Below are 24216 nucleotides of genomic sequence, written 5' to 3' on the forward strand. Positions count from 1 at the left end.
CCAGGATTGAAATGGCTAATACCATTGGGCATGCATTGAAGGTGACAGGGGGTAGGTTCAAGGTGGATGTGAAGTCTAAGTTTTTTTACTCAGTCGTGGATGTCTGGAATGAATTGCCTAGTATGTTGGTAAAGGCGAATACATTAGAAGCTTTTAAGAGATGCTTGGATAGGCACATGGATATAAGGAAGATGGAGGGATATGGACATGGTGTAGGTAGGAGGGATTAGTGTTTGGGTGTATTTGATTTGCTTTTTAGCTGGCTCGGCACAACAGAATGTGCCACATGGCCTGTTCCTATGCTGTACTCTTTAATGTTCTAAATGCTAGAACAATGGTGATCGAAAGATAATTAGGCATCCATGAATATAGGTGAATAAAATCTCTCAGATACATACAAAAATAATCAACAAAGCAAATTATTTTGCAGATTAGGCCATTAACATCTGTACTATGAGTAGCCTGGGCACCAAAGCACAGGAAGGATATAATGACCTTGAAGGGAATAGTGTTTATTTATTAAGTCTTCAAAGGTTGAACTACAGGGATATGTTGTGCAAATCAGGATTTCACTGGATCTCAACAATGATTGAAATAAAGGCCATAATTTGATCAAAGCTTTCAAGACATTAAGGGAAGTTGATAGGATGGATAAAGGTATAATACAAAGAAGTAAAGGCAAAGCATTCAGAAGCTAAGAAACACTTGTACAAGTGAAATATAGTTAACGTTTCCAACACCTTTTAGCACAAGGCAAATGGTGAAACAACTGGTAATTGCAAAGCTGATGTGGATAGAATTTTGATAACTTAAACCATTAAGAAATTGGGGCATTGGGTGCATGGAGTAATACTGAAGATCAGATATCATCCCACTAAATAGATACCTAATTAATTATTTACTTAGAGGCACAGCATAGTAGTAGACCGTTTCAGCCCAATGAGTCCGTGGAGCCCAATTACACCTGTGATCACTTAACCTACTAACCGGTACATCTTTGGAATGTGGGAGGAAACTAGGGCACCCAGAAGAAATCCACACAGTCAGGGAGAGAATGTACAAACTCTTTGCAGACAGTGGAAAAATTGAACCCAAGTCACTGGCACTGTATGCTATGCTACCACGCACCCATGGACACTATATGGCCGAACCCAGCTGATGTCTTGCTAACATCAAAGTCATGAGCCATCATTTGAACGGGTCATAAAGGAAAACAGCATGGAAACAGGCTCTTCAGCCAAACGCAGAGTGCCCACCTAAGCAAGTCCCATTTGTCCTTGTTTAGCACTTACATTAAGGTTATGATAGTCAGGGGTGGTAACCGGACAAGTTATTAGATGCTCCCAATGGTGGGCACCTCAAATAGCCTCTAATAATCAAATCCTGCTCCTGGCCTTCATGTGTGGCTTAGCTACTAAGCCCGGCGGAACTGTTTCTACAGACAGGAGAAGGGGAAAAGGCAGGTTACTAGCGCCTTAAAACCAGTCACCGGGCAGATGGGGCTTGTCAGCTGTGGTTGTCAGCTCATCGAGGAGAAGGAAAACACTGATCTCAAACCTCCACTACCTTGCGGCTTTACACACTCATGGGGAAGGCTTCCGGAGTAGACCCCCAAGGGAAAAATCCGGAGCTGGAATCCCCAAGGCAGCCCTACATTGTGTTCAATGCTTACTGGTGGTACCAGACTCGATTGGTCTCTGCCGTTCCTTTAGGTTCATCAGATGCGTGGAGAGGGGGAGCTTGCTACATGGGCAACAGCTTGCTCTCCATATCGTACTGCCCAGGCTCGCATATCTGGACAGCTTGGATACAATATACATGGTTAACTCTGACCAACGGCAGCCCTCACCTCACCTCACAGCATATACTTCCAAACCATTTATTTCATCCGTTTTTAAAAAAATGTTGTTATTGAACCTGACTTAACTGCTTTCTGACAGATTGTTTCATATAAACACCACTGTACCTTGGTAAAAAAACTATGTATCTTCACCCTATCTAGGCCCTTCATAATTTTATACATCTCTATAAAGTCATCTACTCAGTCTCCCTTGAGACTTGGTAACATCCTTGTAAATCTTCTTTGCCATCTTTTTAGTTTAATGATATCTTTCCTATAACAAGGTGACCAAATCTGTGCACAATAATCCAGGTGTAGCTTCACCAGTGTCTTATACCACTGCAAGTATATTTTAAAATAGATTAGTATATCTGCTAAAATTCCCATAGAAATTACTTCAGATGAATAACTTAAATGCTAGCATAAAACTGCAAGACTAATGCCGAAAACAGTTGTTGAAATATTACAGAAAAATATTAAATAAAAATAAATTTATGTGTAAATGTACTATGACTATAATAGGAATAGAGGCAATTCAGTCTCTTGAGCATTTTTCATAAGACCATAAAATATAGGAGCAATATTAGTCCATTTGGCCCATAAAATCTGCCCCACCATTCAACCATGGCTAGTTATTTTCCCTCTTAACCCCCTTTTTTCCCCCCACTGTAAGATCATGGATGAGTCGACTTCTCTGGTCCATTTTCCTGCCCATCTCCGTATTCCTAGGTTCCTCCAACAAGATGAAAAGACTAGCTCATCTTTGAATATATGCAAGAATTCAGTCATCACAGTTTTACTGGACAAAAAAATTCCAAGCTCCATCTGTTGCTCCAGAAACTTTTCTGAAGTCCATTATGTGACTTGAGTGCTGAGTAATTCAAATGCTTTCTTTTATATGTAAAGTTGCATGGACTACGACATGGTAATAAAATTTCTTGATTCTTTCTTCAATTAAATAGATCCTGGGATCTTAAGTTTCAGGTACAAAAGACCTTAAGACCATAAGACACAGGAGCAGAATTAGGCCATTTAACCCAGAGTCTTCCCCACTATTCTATCATGGCTGATTTACGAGGGGTGATTGATAATTTCATGGCCTAAGGTAGGAGGAGTCAATAGCACATTTATTTTTCAACATAGTCCCCTCCTACATGTACACACTTAGTCCAGCGGTCGTGGAGAATACCGATCCCTTCTTTGTAGAAGTGGTCTGCAGCGGGGGTGATTGATAAGTTCGTGGCCTAGGGTAGAAGGACATGAGTTATTAACTTCAAACTTTCTGCATTATCACTGAGAGAATTGAACTGCACATGCATATAATGAGAGCATCTTGGACCTCCAGGTGGTCCACAGCAGGGGTGATTGATAAGTTCGTGGCCTAAGCTAGAAGGAGTTGAGTTATACAGCTCTTGTTATATGCACGTGCAGTTCAACTCTGATTGCAGAAAATTTGAAGTTTCTCCTCCTCTTATTCCACCTTAGGCCACGAACTTATCAATCACCCCTGCTGTGGACCACTTGCGAAGGTCCAAGATGTTGAATTCTACAAAGAAGGGATCCGTATGATCCATGACTACTGGACTAAGTGTGTAAATGTAGGAAAAATAAATGTGCTAGCTTTTCTAAAATTGACTCCTTCTACCTTAGGCCACGAACTTATCAATCACCCCTCGTATTATTCCTCTCAATCCCATTCATAGAATCATAGCACATCAAAGAAAGAGAAAGGAAAGGTGCACCAGAGGGAAGTGATGGCAGGCCAGGAGATAGGAGAAACAGGAAAACGGGAATGGGAATTCCCAGAATTTTGAGGTAATTTCCCCCCCCATTGCTGTTTCCCTCTCTCACCTCATATCCTTACCTGCCCATCGCCTCCTTCTGGTTTTCTACCCTTCTCTAGCCCTTTATCTCTTTCATCTATTAGCTTCCCAGTCCTTTACTTTACCCCTCCCCCCTCCCAGTTCCACCTATCACCATGTACCTCTTGCTCCCCTCCCCCTGCTGCCTTGATCCAACTTCTCATTTTCTTTTCCCCCCAGTCCTGATGAAGGGTCTCTGTTTGGAACATTGACTGTTTACATTTTTCCATAGATGCTGCCTGGCCTGCTGAGCTCCACTAGCACTTTGTGTATGTTTGGATTTCCAGCATCTGCAGATTTTCTCGTCTCAGTGCTACAAATTTCCTTTCTTGGAATCCAGCATCAAGCTGAATTTTCCAGTGTACTTGCATATTGAAATTGCCATTCCTCACCACAACGTTGCCTTTTCTATCTCCTATTTTAATTTGTATTCCACATCCTGGCTACTATTTGAATCCTGTATAACTCACAACAGGATCTTTTTACCCTTGCTGTTTCTTAATTCTGCCCGCAAGGATTCTACATCTTCTGATCCTTTGTGTCCTCTTCAAGGATTTGATTTAATTTTTTACCAACAGAAACACCCTACTCCCTCTGCCTTCCTGCCTGTCCTTTTGATACACAGTGCACCCTTAAATGTTAAGCTCCTAACTATGATCTTCTTTCACCCACAACTCAGTGATGCTTAGGATGTCATATCTGCCAAACTCTAATTGTGTCTACAAAATCATCTACCTTAGCTGTATAGTGTGTGCATTCAAAAATAACAAAATTGCAGGAGAAGTTGGGATTGTTTCTCTTTGCCGAAACTGATTTGAAATGAAGTTGTCAGTAATAAATAGTTCAAGAACTAGAGGACATAGATTCAAAGATGAGCACAATGTACAATGGGATGTGAGAAAACAAAGACTTTTTTTATGCATAAGATAATTGTAATTTGGAACTTGCTTCATGCACTACTGGATTGCCTTACAAGCAGCTGGACTTGATGGGCAGAAAAGCTTCCTCTCATACCTTACTGATTCTATGACCAGTGCATTTTACTTAGTCATAGAATATATTACATTTATACAATGTTACATATGTTCTCTATAAATTCCATAAAGTGATATGTATTGAATTGATTATTTTTAAGTATCATCATCATCGGTAGTTAAGTATACAGCTCTGTAACTGCACCAGAAATCAAAGCAACACACACAAAATGCTGGTGGAATGCAGCAGGCCAGGCAGCATCTATAGGAAAAGGTACAGTCAACGTTTCAGGCCGAGACCCTTTGTCAGGACTTACTGAAAGAAGAGATAGTAAGAGATTTGAAAATAGGAAGGGGAGGGGGAGATCCGAAATGATAGAAGAAGACGAGGGGGAAGGATGGAGCTAAGAGCTGGAAAATTGATTGGCAAAAGGGATACAAGGCTGGAGAAGGGAGAGGATCATGGGACGGGAGGAGAGGAGCACCAGACGAAGATGGTGATGGCAAGGAGTTATAGTGAGAGGGACAGAGGGAGAAAAAAGAGAGGAAGAAAAAAAAGAGAAAGGGGGAAAATATAAATAATAATAATAAGGGATGGGGTAAGAGGGGAGGAGGGGCATTAACGGAAGTTAGAGAAGTCAATGTTCGTGCCATCAGGTTGGAGTATAAGGTGTTGTTCCTCTAACCTGAGTGTGGCTTCTTCTTGACAGTAGAGGAGGCCATGGATAGACAGATCAGAATGGGAATGAGACATGGTGTAGCGATGTGCTACACACAGAGCTAGAAATAATGACACGCAGTCTGTAAGTTGCACTTGAGACTAGTTTATTCAAACTTCGTGGCACTGGCTTTTACGCAGTTCCGTTCCCGCCCTCTCCAGGCAGAAATGATATCAGGGGTGCTTACAAAAGTCTCTTCCTGCGTGCGGGCTTCCTCCCCTTGCTGGTGAAGAACAAGGCCCAGCGTCATTTTGGGGCTGGCCTCTCTGCCGACGCATGCGCCATTTTGTGAACTGGTTCGCCTGCGTAGAAAGTGGGTCACCACAGTGGAATTAAAATGTGTGGCCACTGGGAGATCCTGCTTTCTCCGGCGGACAAAGCGTTGGTGTTCAGTGAAATGGTCTCCCAGCCTGCGTTGGGTCTCGCCAATATATAGAAGGCCGCATCGGGAGCACCGGAGACAGTATATCACACCAGCCGACTCACAGGTGAAATGTCGCCTCAGCTGGAAGGACTGTCTGGGGCCCTGAATGGTTGTGAAGGAGGAAGTGTAAGGGCATGTGTAGCACTTGTTCCGATTACGAGGATAAGTGCTGGGAGGGAAATTGGTGGGAGGGAATGGGGTGGGGGACAACGAATGGACAAGAGAGTCGCGTAGGGAGCGATCCCTGTGGAAAGCAGAAAGGTTGGGGGAGGGAAAGATGTGCTTGGTGGTGGGATCCTGTTGGAGGTGGCAGAAGTTACGGAGAATTATATATTGGACCCGGAGGCTGGTGAGGTGGTAGGTAAATCAAAGTCTGATTTAATAGCGATAAGATACTACATGACTAAGAAAATGAATTCAACATAAAATATATGGAAATAAATATCTGGTGTCATGCAATTTCAGTCCAACTCAGACTTGTTTGATTCTTAGTCCATAAGACCATAAGACCATAAGACAAAGGAGCAGAAGTTGGCCATTCGGCCCATTGAGTCTGCTCCGCCATTTTATCATGAGCTGATCCATTCTCCCATTTAGTCCCACTCCCCCGCCTTCTCACCATAACCTTTGATGCCCTGGCTACTCAGATACCTATCGATCTCTGCCTTAAATACACCCAATGACTTGGCCTCCACTGCTGCCCGTGGCAGCAAGTTCCATAGATTCACCACCCTCTAGCTAAAAAAATTTCTTCACATTTCTGTTCTGAATGGGCACCCTTCAATCCTTAAGTCATGCCCTCTCGTACTAGACTACCCCATCATGGGAAACAACTTTGCCACATCCACACTGTCCATGCCTTTCAACATTCGAAATGTTTCTATAAGGTCTCCCCTTATTCTTCGAAACTCCAAGGAATACAGTCGAAGAGCGGACAAACGTTCCTCATATGTTAACCCTCTCATTCCCGGAATCATTCCAGTGAATCTTCTCTGTACCCTCTCCAACGTCAGCACATCCTTTCTTAAATAAGGAGACCAAAACTGCCCACAGTACTCCAAGTGAGGTCTCACCAGTCACCTCTCAAATAAAAGAAATTTTTGAACCAGCCATCATCTTCATGGGGCAGCATAGTGTTGCAGCAGGTAATGCTATTGCCTCACAACTCCACTGAAATCGCTTCAATCCCAACTTCTGGTGCCATCTATGTGGAATTTGTGCATTGTCTACGAAACTGCATGGACTTCCCCCAAGAGCTCCAGTTTCTTACCACATCCCCAAAATTGGTGAATAGATTAACAGATGTATTATACCTTAATTAAGGAAAATTGCCAAAGATACAGAAAGTTTTTAATTCATTTCATGATCCTATCACCAAACTTTATGGTTTTGTTTTCCATCAGGTGATCAACTTATCAGTGCTACAATTTATTTTGACAATGTTAAGTATGAAGATGCACTCAAGATTTTGCAGTATTCTGAACCATACAAAATGCAATATTGCCTGAAACGAAGAATACCCAGCTCTATTGAATTGGAGTCTATTGACGGGAAAGGAACGAAGTCAGTGGTAAGCTTATATTTTTGTAACAAATCAAATATTTTCTATGTACATTGACAGTATTATTTTCTTAAAAACTTACTTTCATCAATGCAATTAAGAATAATTTTCATGCAGTTTATAATACTTGTATTACTGGAAAGAAGAGACATTGAGAGAAAGTGAATTGGCAGCAGGTATGCAGACAACACATTCACAATGTTAAAATAATTATCATATCATTTCCATTCTCACATGTACATATCATCAGTTATCTTTACTGTATTTAAAGGGTATGGATGGACTATTCATGTTCAGGATTCCATTAGACAGCAAGTGATAAAATCATAAGTAGAACAAACCCATTTAGTATTCCACTAGTTAATGCCTTTGGCGAGAACTTTAATCCAAGAGCCATTCAGTCTATTTAATCTACTTTATATCTTATTTTAACTAATACCTTTTAATCCCATTCCCATATTTTGTAAAATCTACAGTGACAAGATAATTAATGAAAATGAACAATATAAAATCATTTAAAATGGCTAGAACTATTAATAGTTCAAAGAGTACATTATATTACACATCATGCCAGTTCTGTGGAAGGTAAGGTTAAACCTAATTATAATCCATCCATAATAGTTGGGCCAGCTTTACAAAAAGAATAGGTCCTCAGGTTCTTGGTATTTTCATTTTCTAAATGAATGTTCTGATAAGGTCTTAAGATGTTTCAATGTTTAAAAGCTAAGTTTACTGGTTAAATAAAATGTTGTCATTTATTCACATACAGTAGTTTCTTCAGGTTTATTTTGCCTGAAACAGTTGGAGGAGGGTTTGATCCTATGGGTGACGAACAAAGATGTTTTCATGGAGTGAAGGATCAATTGTTTCAGAAGTGGTCAGTGTAGTGAGCCAGCTACTGGGAAAAATTGCTGAAAGAGCAGTAGGGAAGTCTCAATAATTTGACTGGAAAAGGAGAGGGAGAAATATATGAGCAGTTAAAGGATTTACAAGAGGATTAAGTTCAAAGGTTTCAAAGTCTTATTATTTGTACACAAGCAAGCGCCCTGAAATGCTGGGTCAAGTGGGTATCCAACTCAAATTTAGAACAAAACAACACTCATGTATTATTAATAATTTAGGGTAATTGAGTTTACTGGCAACACTCATCATCACCTCTTTCCTTTAGTCTGGTCTCAGCTCCCAAAATCAAAAAGGATGTTTAAAATGAACAGTATCCAACAGACCAATCTGGCCAATTTGAGGTTTAATGTAAAAACAAGTGTTTCCAGTAGTAAAAGGAAATTTACAAAAGAAAACAAAACACACACACACACACACACACACACACACACACACACACACACACACACAAACAGCAGTATTCTAACTGGCCCCTCAAGCCTGCCCTGCCATTCAGCTAACTCCATGGCTAATCAATGCTGGGCTCAGCTCCTCTTCCACACCAGTTCCTCATAGCCATCAATTCCTCAATATTTCAAAAAAAAAATCTACCTCCACCCTAAATAACTGCCTCCAGCAACCCTCTGGGAAAGAGGATATCAGAGATTCATTACCCTTTGTGAAAATAAATTAAGACATCTTTAACATGACAATCCCCATATCTTATGATTATATTCTCTAGTTTAAGACTCTCCCATTAGTGAAAACATCTCAACATCTACCTTGTTATGCCCCGTCAAGATCTTATATGTCTTAATAATGTCACCCTTCATTCTTCTAAATGCCAAAGAATATAAATACAAACTGTTTAGTTTTAATAGGGGGCACAGTTTTAAGCTGCTTAGAAGTAGGTACACAGGAAATGTCAGGGGTAAGTTTTTTTTTTAGAAACGCAGAGAGTGGTGAGTACGTGAAATGGGCTGCCGGCGACAGTGGTGGAGGTGGATACAATAGGGTCTTTTAAGAGACTGGTGGATAGACACATGGAGCTTAGAAAAATAGAGGGCTATGGGTAACCCTCGGTAATTTCTAAAGTAAGTACATGTTCAGCACAGCATTGTGGGCTGAAAGGCCTGTATTGTGCTGTAGGTTTTCTATGTTTCTATGACAACCCTCTCATTCCAGGAATTAACCTGGTTAATCTCCTTTGGACTGTTGGAGGCAGTCCAAAGATAAGGAGGCAAAATTGTGTAGAATACTCCAGGTATTGCCTCTCTGTACAATTGTAACCATAAAGATCATTAACATAGGAGCAGGTATAGGCCATTCAGCCCATCAAGTCTTCTCCGAAGACACCAAATCCGAGACACAAACTGTAAATGGTGGAACCTGAAGCAACACTCAAAGTGCTGAAGGAAGTCAGTGGGTCAAACAACATTTATGGAGGGAAATGGACAGTCAGCATTTCAGAATGAGACATCTCTTATGGAGTGTAAGAAAGAAGTCAGTTAACCAGTATAAAAAGTTGGAGGGAAGGGTCGGACCAAGGAGCTGGCAGGTGCTAGGTGGATCCAGGTGAGAAGAGCAATAGGTAGAGAGTGAGAGCGCGAGTAGGAATATTGTCCCAAACAAGAAGGTGATAGATGGAAGTGACAAAGAGTTGAAGATGATGCAATCTGATTGAAGAAGATGTAGCATGGAATAGAAGGAGGGAGGTGGTGAAGGGAACTAGTGGGAGGAACGTGTGGGGGTGGGAAGATGGCGTGGGGAAGAAAAGGTAGGGTAATGAGGCCAGTTGTATCAGGAAGAGAGAGAAAAGAAAAAAGCTGGAAAAGGAATGGGGAGGGGGAAGCAGTTAGCAGAAATTTGGGAATTACCACAAGTTTGAAATAAAAATTCTACGTTTTTATTACAATGTTACCTACACTAAATTTCCAAGCCTTGTGCTTCTGGTTTCAGCTTTGCACTAGGTATTTCAGATATAATTTCATCACTGTGTCAGCAGTCTGAAAATGCCTGCCCAGTGCTACTTGACGTAGAGACATCACAAATACCATAATTAGGTGCACCAGGGATACTATTATATTTTGGAGGAGTTAGAGTCAAACTAAATGGGCTTTGACCAAGAAATGCAATTTCACTTAAGGGAGTACTGGTCTCCTTATTTAAGAATATAAGTTGATTGGAAATGGATCAAAGAAGAGTTGCTAAACTGATATCTGGAATGAGTGGATGTGTTTATGAGGAAAATATTCAATAATCTAGGTTTATATCTGGTGGAATTCAGAAAAACAAGAGAAGACTGGAGCATATAAAGTCCCGAAGGGTTTTGATGGAGTGAGTGTGGAGAAGGTTCTCATGGCACACCTGGATTTAAAGGATCATCATTTTAAAATAAGTGGTCACTTATTTGAAATAGTTGAGGTGATTTTTATTCTCTCTCAGCAGGCCACGAGTCCCTGGAACAGTTTCCTTCAAAGGGGAGTGAAAACAGTCTTTGGCTATTTTAAGACAGAGGCAGTTAGATTCTTGATAAGCAAGTTACTATCATATCACCAATGATCTTGCTGAATAGTGGAGCATCTCGCTCCAGCTTCTGATTCCTATGTTCCCTGTTTGTTGATGTTATGTGATCTGTTCAATGTTTCCAGCAGTTTCTGTATTTTTCCTGTGACTAGCACAAGGGACCCCCTAAAGTTTACAACATGTTCCGGATGTTAGACTTTGACTCTCAGCTGAAGGGGGTTTGATTTCAAAAGAATGTGTTAGATTTACTGTGTTAAACATGCACATGCAGTCCAATTTGACAAAGCTGTTATGTCATTATTTGACGATCTGCATTCCTTCATCTGCATATTTGTTATCCAAATTAAGCAATACAAGTAGATGCGTTCCAAAAATTACTGCTTAAAATAATTAGTATTTTGCTGACAGAATTCCAGAATAAATGTGGACTGAAGACCTATTTCTCTTGCAAAATATCACCTTGTGATTGAAGCAATTACTGGAGATCTCTGGATTTTCAATTATCCACATTTAGTAGTGAAATTGATTACTGCTGCTGTATATAGGTTCTATTCAGTGCCTAGTTTTCTTTTAACAAAAAATAAAGTTCACCGAGGATTTCATTTAGTTTTCCATATCTATGCAGTAAAGGAAACTTGCAGCTTTTTATGCCATTGCCTTGATTTGTTCTAAAACATAATGTATATTCCTTGTTAATGCAGCAGAGAGGTGGCTAGTTGTCCACTGATATTTACATAGAAACATACATAGAAATATACATAGAAAATAGGTGCAGGAGTAGGCCATTCGGCCCTTCGAGCCTGCACCGCCATTTATTATGATCATGGCTGATCATCCAACTCAGAGCCCCGCCCCAGCCTTCCCTCCATACCCCCTGACCCCCGTAGCCACAAGGGCCATATCTAACTCCCTCTTAAATATAGCCAATGAACTGGCCTCAACTGTTTCCTGTGGCAGAGAATTCCACAGATTCACCACTCTCTGTGTGAAGAAGTTTTTCCTAATCTCGGTCCTAAAAGGCTTCCCCTCTATCCTCAAACTGTGGCCCCTCGTTCTGAACTTCCCCAACATCGGGAACAATCTTCCTGCATCTAGCCTGTCCAATCCCTTTAGGATCTTATACATTTCAATCAGATCCCCCCTCAATCTTCTAAATTCCAACGAGTACAAGCCCAGTTCATCCAGTCTTTCTTCATATGAAAGTCCTGCCATCCCAGGAATCAATCTGGTGAACCTTCTTTGTACTCCCTCTATGGCAAGGATGTCTTTCCTCAGATTAGGGGACCAAAACTGCACACAATACTCCAGGTGTGGTCTCACCAAGGCCTTGTACAACTGCAGTAGTACCTCCTTGCTCCTGTACTCGAATCCTCTCGCTATAAATGCCAGCATACCATTCGCCTTTTTCACCGCCTGCTGTACCTGCATGCCTACTTTCAATGACTGGTGTATAATGACACCCAGGTCTCGTTGCACCTCCCCTTTTCCTAATCGGCCACCATTCAGATAATAATCTGTTTTCCTATTTTTGCCACCAAAGTGGATAACTTCACATTTATCCACATTAAATTGCATCTGCCATGAATTTGCCCACTCACCCAACCTATCCAAGTCACCCTGCATCCTCTTAGCATCCTCCTCACAGCTAACACTGCCACCCAGCTTCGTGTCATCCGCAAACTTGGAGATGCTGCATTTAATTCCCTCATCCAAGTCATTAATATATATTGTAAACAACTGAGGTCCCAGCACTGAGCCTTGCGGTACCCCACTAGTCACCGCCTGCCATTCTGAAAAGGTCCCGTTTATTCCCACTCTTTGCTTCCTGTCTGCTAACCAACTCTCCACCCACACCAATACCTTACCCGCAATACCGTGTGCTTTAAGTTTGCACACTAATCTCCTGTGTGGGACCTTGTCAAAAGCCTTCTGAAAATCCAAATATACCACATCCACTGGTTCTCCCCTATCCACTCTACTAGTTACATCCTCAAAAAATTCTATGAGATTCGTCAGACATGATTTTCCTTTCACAAATCCATGCTGACTTTGTCCGATCATTTCACCGCTTTCCAAATGTGCTGCTATCACATCCTTGATAACTGACTCCAGCAGTTTCCCCACCACCGACGTTAGGCTAACCGGTCTATAATTCCCCGGTTTCTCTCTCCCTCCTTTTTTAAAAAGTGGAGTTACATTAGCCACCCTCCAATCCTCAGGAACTAGTCCAGAATCTAATGAGTTTCGAAAAATTATCACTAATGCATCCACTATTTCTTGGGCTACTTCCTTAAGCACCCTGGGATGCAGACCATCTGGCCCTGGGGATTTATCTGCCTTCAATCCCTTCAATTTACCTAACACCACTTCCCTACTAACATGTATTTCGCTCAGTTCCCCCATCTCACTGGACCCTCTGTCCCCTACTATTTCTGGAAGATTATTTATGTCCTCCTTAGTGAAGACAGAACCAAAGTAATTATTCAATTGGTCTGCCATGTCCTTGCTCCCCATAATCAATTCACCTGTTTCTGTCTGCAGGGGACGTTTGCTTACGTTTTTTCTGACAGCAGCTGACTACGTAAAAATGTCCAAGCCTCCCTTCTCCAGTTCATTTCAGAGTTCCCTGCACTTAGCATTAATGTTGTTGAGGTAGGGCACTGTCATGGTCCAGATCGGGGTCCCTTTAAGTTTACCCTGTTTATGTTACGATTCAGACCGTTGATTCCCTGTTTTCCCGTGTCCCTCGACTTCAGTGATTAGAGGCAATTAGCACTCGGCTGAACCAGTAGTTTATAGTCTCCGGCTTTGAGCCGTTCGGCGTGGGAGCGTCTGCAAAGTCACGGCGTGCCAATGTCATCTAGCCGGAGCAAGCCTAGTTTCCGCCCGAAGCGAGTGCCAGTAATTCGCCTTTCCTCACCGGACCAACCTTGTCAAGTTACCTCACCAAAGCGAGCCTGCAAAGTTTCCTTACTGAGGTGGGTCCGTCAGTTAACCCGCCGGAGGGAATCAAGAACCGCTGTCTACTGTTCCCAGAGGCTCCAAGTCAAGTCCTGGCTCCGGCCTGCATTCAAGTACCATGTCAAGTCCTGGCCCCGGCAGCATTCAAGTACCATGTCAAGTCCTGTCCCTGGCGGTGTTCAAGTACCATGTCAAGTCCTGGCCCTGGCGGCGTTCAAGTACCATGTCAAGTCCTGTACCTGGCGGCTTCCCGGTTCTGAGTCAAGTCCTGGCCCTGGCGGTCTGTGATTCCTGTCCTACCCCCTTGTCTGAATCCCTTCTCTGCCCCTCTCGCCTCTAGCCCTCGTCTGCAGCCCCTGCCTGCATTTCGGTCTAGTTCCATCACCAGAGCTAGATAGGTACTGTCTGGTGTTCATTCGTGCTGGTCTTGTCTTGTCTTGTCCTCGCCTCCATGGGGTAAGTCTGGCCGTCTTGCTGTGCCCCACGGGGAGTTGTGTCTTGTCTTGTCCTGTCCTTGCCTCCGTGGGGTAAGTCAGGTCGTCTTTCTGTTGCCCCGCGGAGGGTCATGAGTCCCGGCCCTATGTCCTGTACCCAAGGAGGGGTCCCAGCTCTCTGTTCTGTGTATGTGTCCATGGTTGCATGTACCTGCTTTCCCGAGACCGAGGCTCTGTTTTCCATGTTCCTCCTCGCCCTAGCCCATGTCATGTCTATGCCTGCTTCTGGGGTCCGAGCCCGAGGCAAGACCCAGGTACTGGGTCCTTGCCCAGTCTTGGGGTCGGAGTCCATACCCTAGCTTCTTCATGTCTCCTCTAGTTCTGGGAGCTGATTCCGAGTCCAAGCTCAGACCCTTGGTCCCAGCCTAGTCGAAGTCCTGGGTCCTTATCCTGTTCGCTATTCCTGCTTCTGTCTTGCTCTCCTGGTATCGTACAATAAACTAAACCTAAGTAACCTCACAAGATGTGTCTTGCATTTGGGTCCACCCTTGCTCCCAATGCCCCGCCATTGTGACAGACACATCCTGTGATTATCTTAACAGCCAAAAATTGACAGTGTTAAAAATACAGAACAGTACAGACCCTTCAACCCACAATGGTGTGCTGACCTTTTAAACTACTTTAAGATCAATCCAACCCTTACCTCCCACATAGGCCTTTATTTTTTTTCCATCCATTTACCTATCTAAGAATCTCTTAAATGTCCCTAATGTGTCTGACTCTGACATCTCCCTGGCAGCGTATTCCATGCACCCACTGCTCTCTGTATAAAATAACCTACCCCTTTATTTTCCTCCAATCACCTTAAAATTTTGCTCCCTTGTATTAGCCATTTCCACCAGAGAAAAAAAAGTCTATGCTTGTCCTCTGTATCTATATCACTTATCATCCTATACACCTCTATAAAAACACCCCCCCCCCCATCCTTCTTCACTCAAAAGAGAAAGGCCCTAGCTCTCTCAACCTATCTTCATAAGGTGTGCTCTCTAATCAAGTCATCATTCTGGGAAATCGCCTCTTCACCCTTGCTAAAGTTTCCACATCCTTCCTATAATGAGCAGACAAGAACTGACGCAATACTCCAAGCACAAAATGCTGGAGGAACTCAGCAGCCAGATAGTATCTATGGAAAACAGTAAACAATCGATGTTTTGGGCCGAGACTATTTATCAGGACTGGAAGGGAAGAGAAGTCTTATGAATGACTTGGATGGCGAAATGGAGGGTTAGTAAGTTCTGCAGATGACACAAAATTGATGGTATTGGGGATAATGTAGAAAGTGGTCATAGGTTACAATGGAACATTGATAGACTTCTCCTCTTTCCAGTCCCCATGAAGGGTCTTGGCCCGAAACATTGACTGTTTACTCTTTTCCATAGATACTGCCTGGCCTGCTGAGCTCCTCCAGTACTTTGTCTGTGTTGCTTTGGATTTCCAGCATCTGCAGACTTTCTCACGTTTGTGACAATACTCCAAGTGTAGAGTAAGCAGAGTTTTATAAAGCAGCAACATTACCTCATGGCTTTTGAACTCAATCCCCTGACCAATGAAAGCCAATGCACCACATGCCTTTTTAAACCAACTTTGCGAGATCTATGGACATGGATACCAAGATCCCTCTGTTCCTCCATACTACTAAAATCCTGCCATTAACCCTGTACGTACTCTGCCTTCAAGTTCAACCTTCCAATGTGGATCACTTCATACCTTTCCAGATTGAAATGCATCAGCCATTTCTCAGTCTAACTCTGCATTTGATCAATATCCTATTGTAACCTATGACAAATTTCGAGACTATCCACAACACCATCAACTTTGTGTCTTCTGTAGATTTACTAACCAACCCTTCCATTTTCTCATCCAAGTCATTCATTTAAAAAAACCCCACAAAGAACAGCGATTTCAGAACAGATCCCTGCAGAACATCAATGGTTACTGACCTTCAGGAAGAATGCTCTCCATCTATTGCCACCCTCTGGCTTCTATGGGTAAACCAATTCTAAACCCACACAGCCAAGTTTCCCTGGATCCCCCACCTCATGAATTTCTAAATGACCCTACCATGGCGAACGTTGTCAAATGTCTTACTAAAGTCTATATGGTCCATCCACTGCTCTACATTGGTCAACTGGTTTTGTCACCACCTCAAAGAATTTGATCAGGCTTATGTGGTATAACCTGCCCTCACAAAGCTATGCTGATTATCCCTAATCATTCTATGCTTCTCCAAATGCTCATAAATCCTGTCTCTAAGAATCCACTCCAATAGTTAGCCCACCATTAACTTTCTTTATATTTGCTCAGTTAGAACAGAAGAAATGCCAGGCAGGATAGTGGAATGCTCTTCTTGTGGAATGTGGGAAGGCAGGGAGACCTTCAGTGTCCTAAACCTGCAAGGTCCATCCAGCCGCAGCTTCTAACGCACCATGTTAATGAGTTGGAGCTGAAACTGGATGAACTCCAGATCATTTGGGAGGCTGAGGAGTGATAGATAGGACATATAGAGAGATAGTTACACACAGGGTGCAGGACACAGGAAACTGGGTGACAGTCAGGAAGGGGAATGGGTTAAACAGCCAGTGTAGAGTACCGCTGTGGCCATCTCCCTCAACATCAGGTTGAGGGTACTGTTGGGAGAGATGACTTAACAGAGGAAAATCACTCTGGTCATGTCTCTGGCACTGATTCTGGCTCTGCAACTCAGAAGCAAAGGGGTGGGGGGAAAAGAGGTGAGCTGTGTTGATAGGAGATTTGTTAGTTAGGGGAACAGAGAGTAGGTCCTGCGGACAAGAATGAGATTCCCCCATAGTGTGTTCCCTCCCAGGTGTCAGGATTGAAGACATCTCAGATCAAGTCCTCAGCATTCTTAAGTCAGAGGGTGAAAAGCCAGAAGTCATGTCCATGAAGGTACCAATGACACAGATAGGAAGAGGGGCGAGCTTCTGCAAATGAGTTCAGAGAGTTAGGTGCTAAGTTAAAAAACGGCAGGACCTCCAGGGTTGTGATCACAGGATAGCTACCCATACCACTTGCAAGTGAGGCCAGAAATAGGAAGATTATACAGTTTAATATGTGGCTAAGGAGTTGGTGTAGGAGGGAGGACATAAAATTTTTGGATCACTGGGCTCTCTTCCAGGCAAGCTGGGACCTGGACAGAAGAGAAAATTTGCACCTGAACTGGAAGGAAACTAATATCCTAGAAAGAAAGTTTACTAGTGCTGCATGGTGGGGTTTAAACTATAGTTACAGACAGATGGGAACCAGAGTGCCATTATAAGACCATAAGATATAGGAGCAGAATTAAGCTATTTGGCCCATCAAGTCTGCTCCACCATTTCATTGTGATTGATCCAATTTTCCTCGCAGCCCCAGTCTCCTGCCTTCTCCCCATATCCTTTCAAGTCCTGACCAATCAAGAATCTATCAACCCCTGCCTTAAATATATAGTGCCTATAAATTTATATAAAGTATTCACCCCTTTAGATTTCATGTTTTATTGTTTCACAACAATGAATCACAGTGGATTTAACTTGGCTTTTTTGGACACTGATCAACAGGAAAAACTCTTTCATGTCAAAGTGAAAACAAATTCCTACAAATTGATCTAAATTTATTACAATTGTTTAACACAAGATAATTAATTGCATAATTACTCACCCCCTTCAAGTCAATATTTAGTAGATGCACCTTTGGGAGCAATTAAAGCCTTGAGTCTGTGTATACAGGTCTCTATCAGCTTTGCAAACCTGGATACTGCAATTCTTCCCCATTCTTCTTTACAAAACTGCTCAAGCTCTGTCAGGTTGCATGGGGATCGTGAGTGAACAGCCCTTTTCAGGTCCGGTCAAAAATTCTCAGCTGGATTGAGATCTGGATTCTGACAGCCACACCAGGACATTAACTTCGTTGTTTTTAAGCCATGCCCGTGTAGCTTTGGCTTTATGCTTAGGGTCATTATCCTGCTAGAAAACAAATCTCCCAAATTGTAGATTTCTTGCAGACTGCATCAGGTTTTCCTCCAGGATTTCCCTGTATTTTCCTGTATTCATTCCCACAGCATGATGCACCCACCACCATGCTTTACAGTAGGGATGGTGTGTTTTTGATGATGTGTGATGTTAGTGTTTAGACTGATAGCTATAAATCTCAATTTTGGTTTCATCAGACACTGGAACCCTCTTCCAGCTGACTTCAGAGTCCCCCCATATGCCTTCTGGCAAATCCTAGCTGAGATTTAATGTGAGTTTTTTTTTCAGCAGTGCTTTCTCTTTACCACTCTCCCATAAATCTGTGACTGGTGAAGCACATGGGCAGAAGTTACTGTATGTGTAGTCTCTCCCATCTCAGACACTGAAGCTCGAAACTCTAGGGTTGCCATAGGTCTCCTGGTAGCGTACCTCACGAGTCCCCTTCTTGCATGGTCACTCCGTTTTTGAGGATGGCCTGCTCTAGGCAGATTTACAGCTGTGCCATATTCTTTCCATTTCTTGATGATTGACTTAACTGTACCCAAGGAATATTCAGTGACTGAAATTTTCTTGTATCCATCTCCTGACTTGTACTTTTCAATAATCCTTTCATGGAGTTGTTTGGAGAGTTCCTGTATCTTCATGTATAGTTTTGCCAGGATACTGACTTAGCAGCGGGTGAACCTTCCAGATACAGGTGTATTTTTATTACAATCTATTGAAACATGACTGCACACAGGTGATAACCATTTAACTAAGATGTGATTTCTAAAACCAATTGTCTGCAGCAGTGATGATTTGGTGTGTCATATTAAAGGGGGTGAATACTTATGCAATCAATTATATTGTGTTTTATATTTGTAATTAATTTAGATCACTTTGTAGAGATTTGTTTTCACCTTGACATGAAAAAGTCTTTTTCTGTTGATCAGTGTCAAAAAAGCCAAATTTAATCATTAAGCTGAATTTAGTCACCCCTAATTCTTCTGAATTCTTGTGAATACAGGCCTAGAGCCATCAAAACCTCTCTTCAGATGACAAACCATTCAATCCTGGAATCATTTTCGGGAATCTCCTTTGAACCCTCTCCATTTTCAGCACGTCTCTTTTTAAAGATGAGGGGCCCAAACCTGCTCACAATACTCCCAGTGAGGCCTCACCATATCTTTATAAAGTTACATCCTTACTTTTATATTCTATTCCTCTTGAAATGAATGCTAACATTGCACTTGCCTTCCCCATCACAGAATCAACTTACAAATTAACCTTTAGGGACTCTTGCACATGGACTTCCAAGTCCTTTTGCATCTCTTTTTGTATTTTCTTTCCATTTAGAAACTAGCTAACCCTTTCATTTTTTCACCTAAAGTGCATGACCATACATTTCCTGACACCGTATTCCATCTGCCATTTCGTTGCCCATTTAACTAATCTGTCTAAGTCCTTCGGTAGCCTCTCTACTTCCTGAAAACTACCCGACCCTCCACCTATCTTCATATCATCAGCAAATGTTGTAACAAAAGCATCCATTCTATTATCCAAATCATTGACATATTATGTAAAAAGAATCGGACCCGACACAGAACCCTGTGGAATACCACTAGTCAGCAGCAGCCAACCAGAAAAGGCTCCCTTTATTCCCACTCTTTGCCCCCTACCAATCAACCACTGCTTTATCCATGCTAGAATCTTTTCTGTACTACCATGGCAGATGTCCCACCTCTCCCGGAAGTTCCGGGAGTCTCCCGCAAATTGACGGTGCTACCCCCTTGAAATGAGTTTTTGCAGGGTGGGATGTCTGCCATGGGCTCGTAGCTTGCTAAGCAGCCTCTTGTGTGGCAACTTGTCAAAGGCCTTCGGAAAATCTAAGTACACATCATCTGATTCTCCTTGTCTATCCTACTTGTTATTTCTTCAAAGAATTTCAACAGACTTGTCAGGCAAGATTTTCCCTGAGGAAGCCATGCTGACTATGGCCTATTCTATCATGTGCCTCCAAGTACTCTGAGACCTCATCCTTAACAATCGACTCCAACATCTTCCCAGCCACTGAGGTCAGAATAACTGGCCTATACATTCCTTTCTTCTGCCTCTCTCCCTTCTTGTAGAGTGGAGTGACATTTGCAACTTACCAGTCTTATGGAACTATTTCAGGATCTAGTGATTCTTGAAAAATCATTACGAATGCCTCCACGATCTTTTCAGTAACCCCTTTCGGAACTCTCGGGTGTACACCATCTGGTCCAGGTGACTTATCTACCTTCAGACTTTCAGTTCCCCAAGGACTTTCTCTCTAGTTATGGTAATTTCACACACTTCATAACCCCTGACTGCTGGAACTTACACCATACCGCTGAAACTTACACCATACCGCTAGTGTCTTTCACAGAGAAGACTGATGCAAGATACCTATTCAGTTCATCTGGTATTTTGTTGTCCCCCATTACTACCTTGCCAGCATTGTTTTCCAGTGATCCAGTATCCACTTTCACCTCTCTTTTACAGTGTATGTAAAATAGTTAGTGTAGAGGTTGTGGAGTCAGATGTTATTAAGACCTCAGACAAAGTCATGAATCAAAAGTTAGGACGGGTTCGCCGGGCCTGTGCAAACGAGCTAGCTGGAGCGTTTGCTGACATCTTCAACTGCTCCTGGCTTCAGTCTAAGATCCCCTTGTGTTTTAAGAAGGCAATGATAATCCCGGTGCCGAAGAAGAGCAGGGTGGCATGCCTGAATGACTATCGACCTGTGGCTCTGACATCAATTGCTATGAAATGCTTCGAGCGATTGGTTATGGCACACATCAACCACAGCCTACCGGTCAACCTCGACGCTTTGCAATTCGCCTACCAGAGCAACAGGTCAACGGCAGATGCCATCTCTCTGGCTCTACATTCCTCCTTAGAACACCTGGAGAATAAAGACGCATACATAAGGCTCCTTTTCCTTGACTACAGCTCTGCCTTTAATACTATCATTCCAAATAAACTGATTCCTAAGCTCCGGAACCTGGGACTTAGCACTCAAGTCTGCAGCTGGATCTTCAACTTCCTCACAGACAGGACCCAGGCTGTAAAAATAGGGGACAAACTTCCTCTACAATCACTCTGAGCACCGGTGCCCCACAAGGCTGTGTACTCAGCCCCCTGCTGTACTCACTGTACACCCATGATTGTGTAGCCAAGTTTCCATCGAACTCAATATATAAGTTTGCTGATGACACAACAATTGTAGGCTGTATCTTGGGTAATGATGAGTTTGAGTACAGAGAGGAAATTAAGAACCTGGTGGCATGGTGCGAAGACAATAACCTATCCCTCAACATCAGCAAGACGAAGGAATTGGTTGTTGACTTCAGAAGGAGTAGCGGACCGCACGACCCAATTTACATCGGTGGTGCGCAAGTGGAACAGGTCAAAAGCTTTAAGTTCCTTGGGGTCAATATCACAAATGACCTGACTTGGTCCAAACAAGCAGAATCCACTGCCGAGAAGGCACACCAGCGCCTTTACTTCCCGAGAAAACTAAAGAAATTTGGCCCGTCCCCTAAAACCCTCACTAATTTTTATAGATGCACCGTAGAACGCATCACAACCTGATATGGAAGTTGTCCTGTCCAAGACCGGAAGAAGCTTCAGAAGATTGTGAACACAGCGCAGCACATCACACAAACTATTCTTCCGTCCTTGGACTCACTTTACACCGCATGCTGTCGGAGCAGCGCTGCCAGGATATCAAGGACATGACCCACCCAGCCAACACACTTTTCGTCCCTCTTCCCTCCGGGAGAAGGCTCAGGAGCTTGAAAACTCATACGGCCAGATTTGGGAACAGCTTCTTTCCAACTGTGATAAGACTGCTGAATGGATCCTGACCCGGATCTGGGCTGTACCCTCCAAATATCTGGACCTGCCTCTCGGTTTTTTTTGCACTACCTTACTTTCCATTTTCTATTTATGATTTATAATTTAAATTTTTAATATTTACTATCGATCTGTACTCTAGGGAGTGGAAAGCGCAGACTCAAATATCGCTGTGATGATTGTACGTTCTAGTATCAATTGTCTGGTGACAATAAAGTATAAAGTATAAAAGTTGAGCATGGTGCTACTAGTATTCTGAGCTGTGTATATTCCAATGCAAGAAGTATTGTTGGAAAGGCAGATGAGCTCAGGGCATGGATCAACACCTGGAATTATAATATTGTTGGCACTAGTGAGACTTAGTTACAGGAGGGGCAGGACTGGCTGTTCAGTATTGTGGGGTTCCATTGTTTTACACATGACAGTGTGGGAGGGATTAAAGGAGGATAGGTGGTGTTAATAATCAGAGAAAAATGTCACAGCAGTGCTCAGTTAGGACAGAATGGAGATCTCGTTTGGTGAGGTGTTATGTGTGAAACTTAGAAATAAGAAAGCTATGACCACATTAATAAGGCTATAATACAGACCACCCAACAGTCCAAGGGATCTAGAGGAACAAATCTGTAGAGAGATCGCAGACTGTTGCAAGAAATAGGCTGTTATAGCAGCTGATTTTAACTTTCCACATATTAGAAACATACAAACATAGAAAACCGACAGCACAATACACGCCCTTCAGCCCACAAAGCTGTGCCGAACATGTCCTTACCTTAGAAATTACCTCAGATTACTCATAGCCCTCTATTTTTCTGAGCTCCATGTATCTGTCCAGGAGTCTCTTAAAAGACCCTATCGCATACGCCTCCACCACTGTTGCTGGCAGCCCATTCCACGCACTCACCACTCTCTGTGTAAAAAACTTACCCCTGACATCTCTGTACCTACTTCCAAGCACCTTAAAACTGTGTCCTCTTGTGCTAGCCATTTCAGCCCTGGGAAAAAGCATCTGACTATCCACACAACCAATGCCTCTCATCATCTTATACACCTCTATCAGGTCACCTCTCATCCTCCGTCGCTCCAAGGAAAAAAGGCTGAGTTCACTCAACCTATTCTCAAAAGGCATGCTCCCCAATCCAGGCAACATCCTTGTAAATCTCCTTTGCCCGTTTCTATGGTTTCCACATCCTTCCTGTATTGAGGCAACCAGAATTGAGCACAGTACTCCAAGTGGGGTTTGATCAGGGTCCTATATAGCTGCAACATTACCTCTTGGCTCCTAAACTCAATCCTATGATTGATGAAGGCCAATGCACTGTATGCTTTCTTAACCACAGAGTTAACCTGCACAGTAACTTTGACTGTCCTATGGACTCGGACCCCAAGATCTCTCTGATCCTCCACACTGCCAAGAGTCTTACCACTAATACTATATTCCGCCATCATATTTGACCTACCAAAATTAACTCCATCTGCTCCTTCTCAGCCCAGTTTTTCATCCTATCAATGTCCCGCTGTAACCTCTGACAGCCCTCCACACCATCTACAATACCCCCAACCTTTGTGTCATCAGCAAATTTACTAACCCATCCCTCCACTTCCTCATCCGGGTCATTTATAAAAATCACGAAGAGTAGGAGTCCCAGAACAGATCCCTGAGGCACACCACTGGTCACTGACCTCCATGCAGAATACAACAAGCACTTTGCCTTCTGTGGGCAAGCCAGTTCTGGATCCACAAAGCAACGTCCCTTTGGATCCCATGCCTCCTTACTTTCTCAATAAGCCTTACATGGGGTACCTAGTCAAATGCCTTGCTGAAATCCATATACACTACATCTACTGCTCTACCTTCATTAATGTGTTTAGTCACATCCTCAAAAAAATCAATCAGGTTTGTAAGGCATGACCTGTCTTTCACAAAGCCATGCTGACTATTCCTAATCATATTACACCTCTCCAAGTGTTCATAAATCCTGCCTCTCAGGATCTTCTCCATCAACTTACCAACCACTGAGGTAAGACTTACTGTCTATAATTTCCTGGGCTATCTCTACTCCCTTTTTTGAATAAGGGAACAAGATCCGCAACCCTCCAATCCTCTAGAACCTCTCCCATCCCCATTGATGATGCAAAAATCATCA

At 42.9% G+C, this 24216-nt stretch overlaps 1 protein-coding gene across 1 annotated transcript in view; it reads left to right on the forward strand.

Moving 5' to 3' along the window:
- The window catches only part of LOC140203413 (uncharacterized), a 103807-nt gene that overhangs the window by 39732 nt on the left and 39859 nt on the right, over nucleotides 1-24216 (forward strand). Inside the window, exon 6 of the mRNA XM_072269477.1 lies at nucleotides 7223-7389. Coding sequence (XP_072125578.1) covers nucleotides 7223-7389 — 167 coding nt within the window. The remainder of the gene's footprint in view (nucleotides 1-7222; nucleotides 7390-24216) is intronic.

This window comes from Mobula birostris, chromosome 1 (assembly GCF_030028105.1).
Source record: "Mobula birostris isolate sMobBir1 chromosome 1, sMobBir1.hap1, whole genome shotgun sequence".
NCBI classification, from domain to species: domain Eukaryota; kingdom Metazoa; phylum Chordata; class Chondrichthyes; order Myliobatiformes; family Myliobatidae; genus Mobula; species Mobula birostris.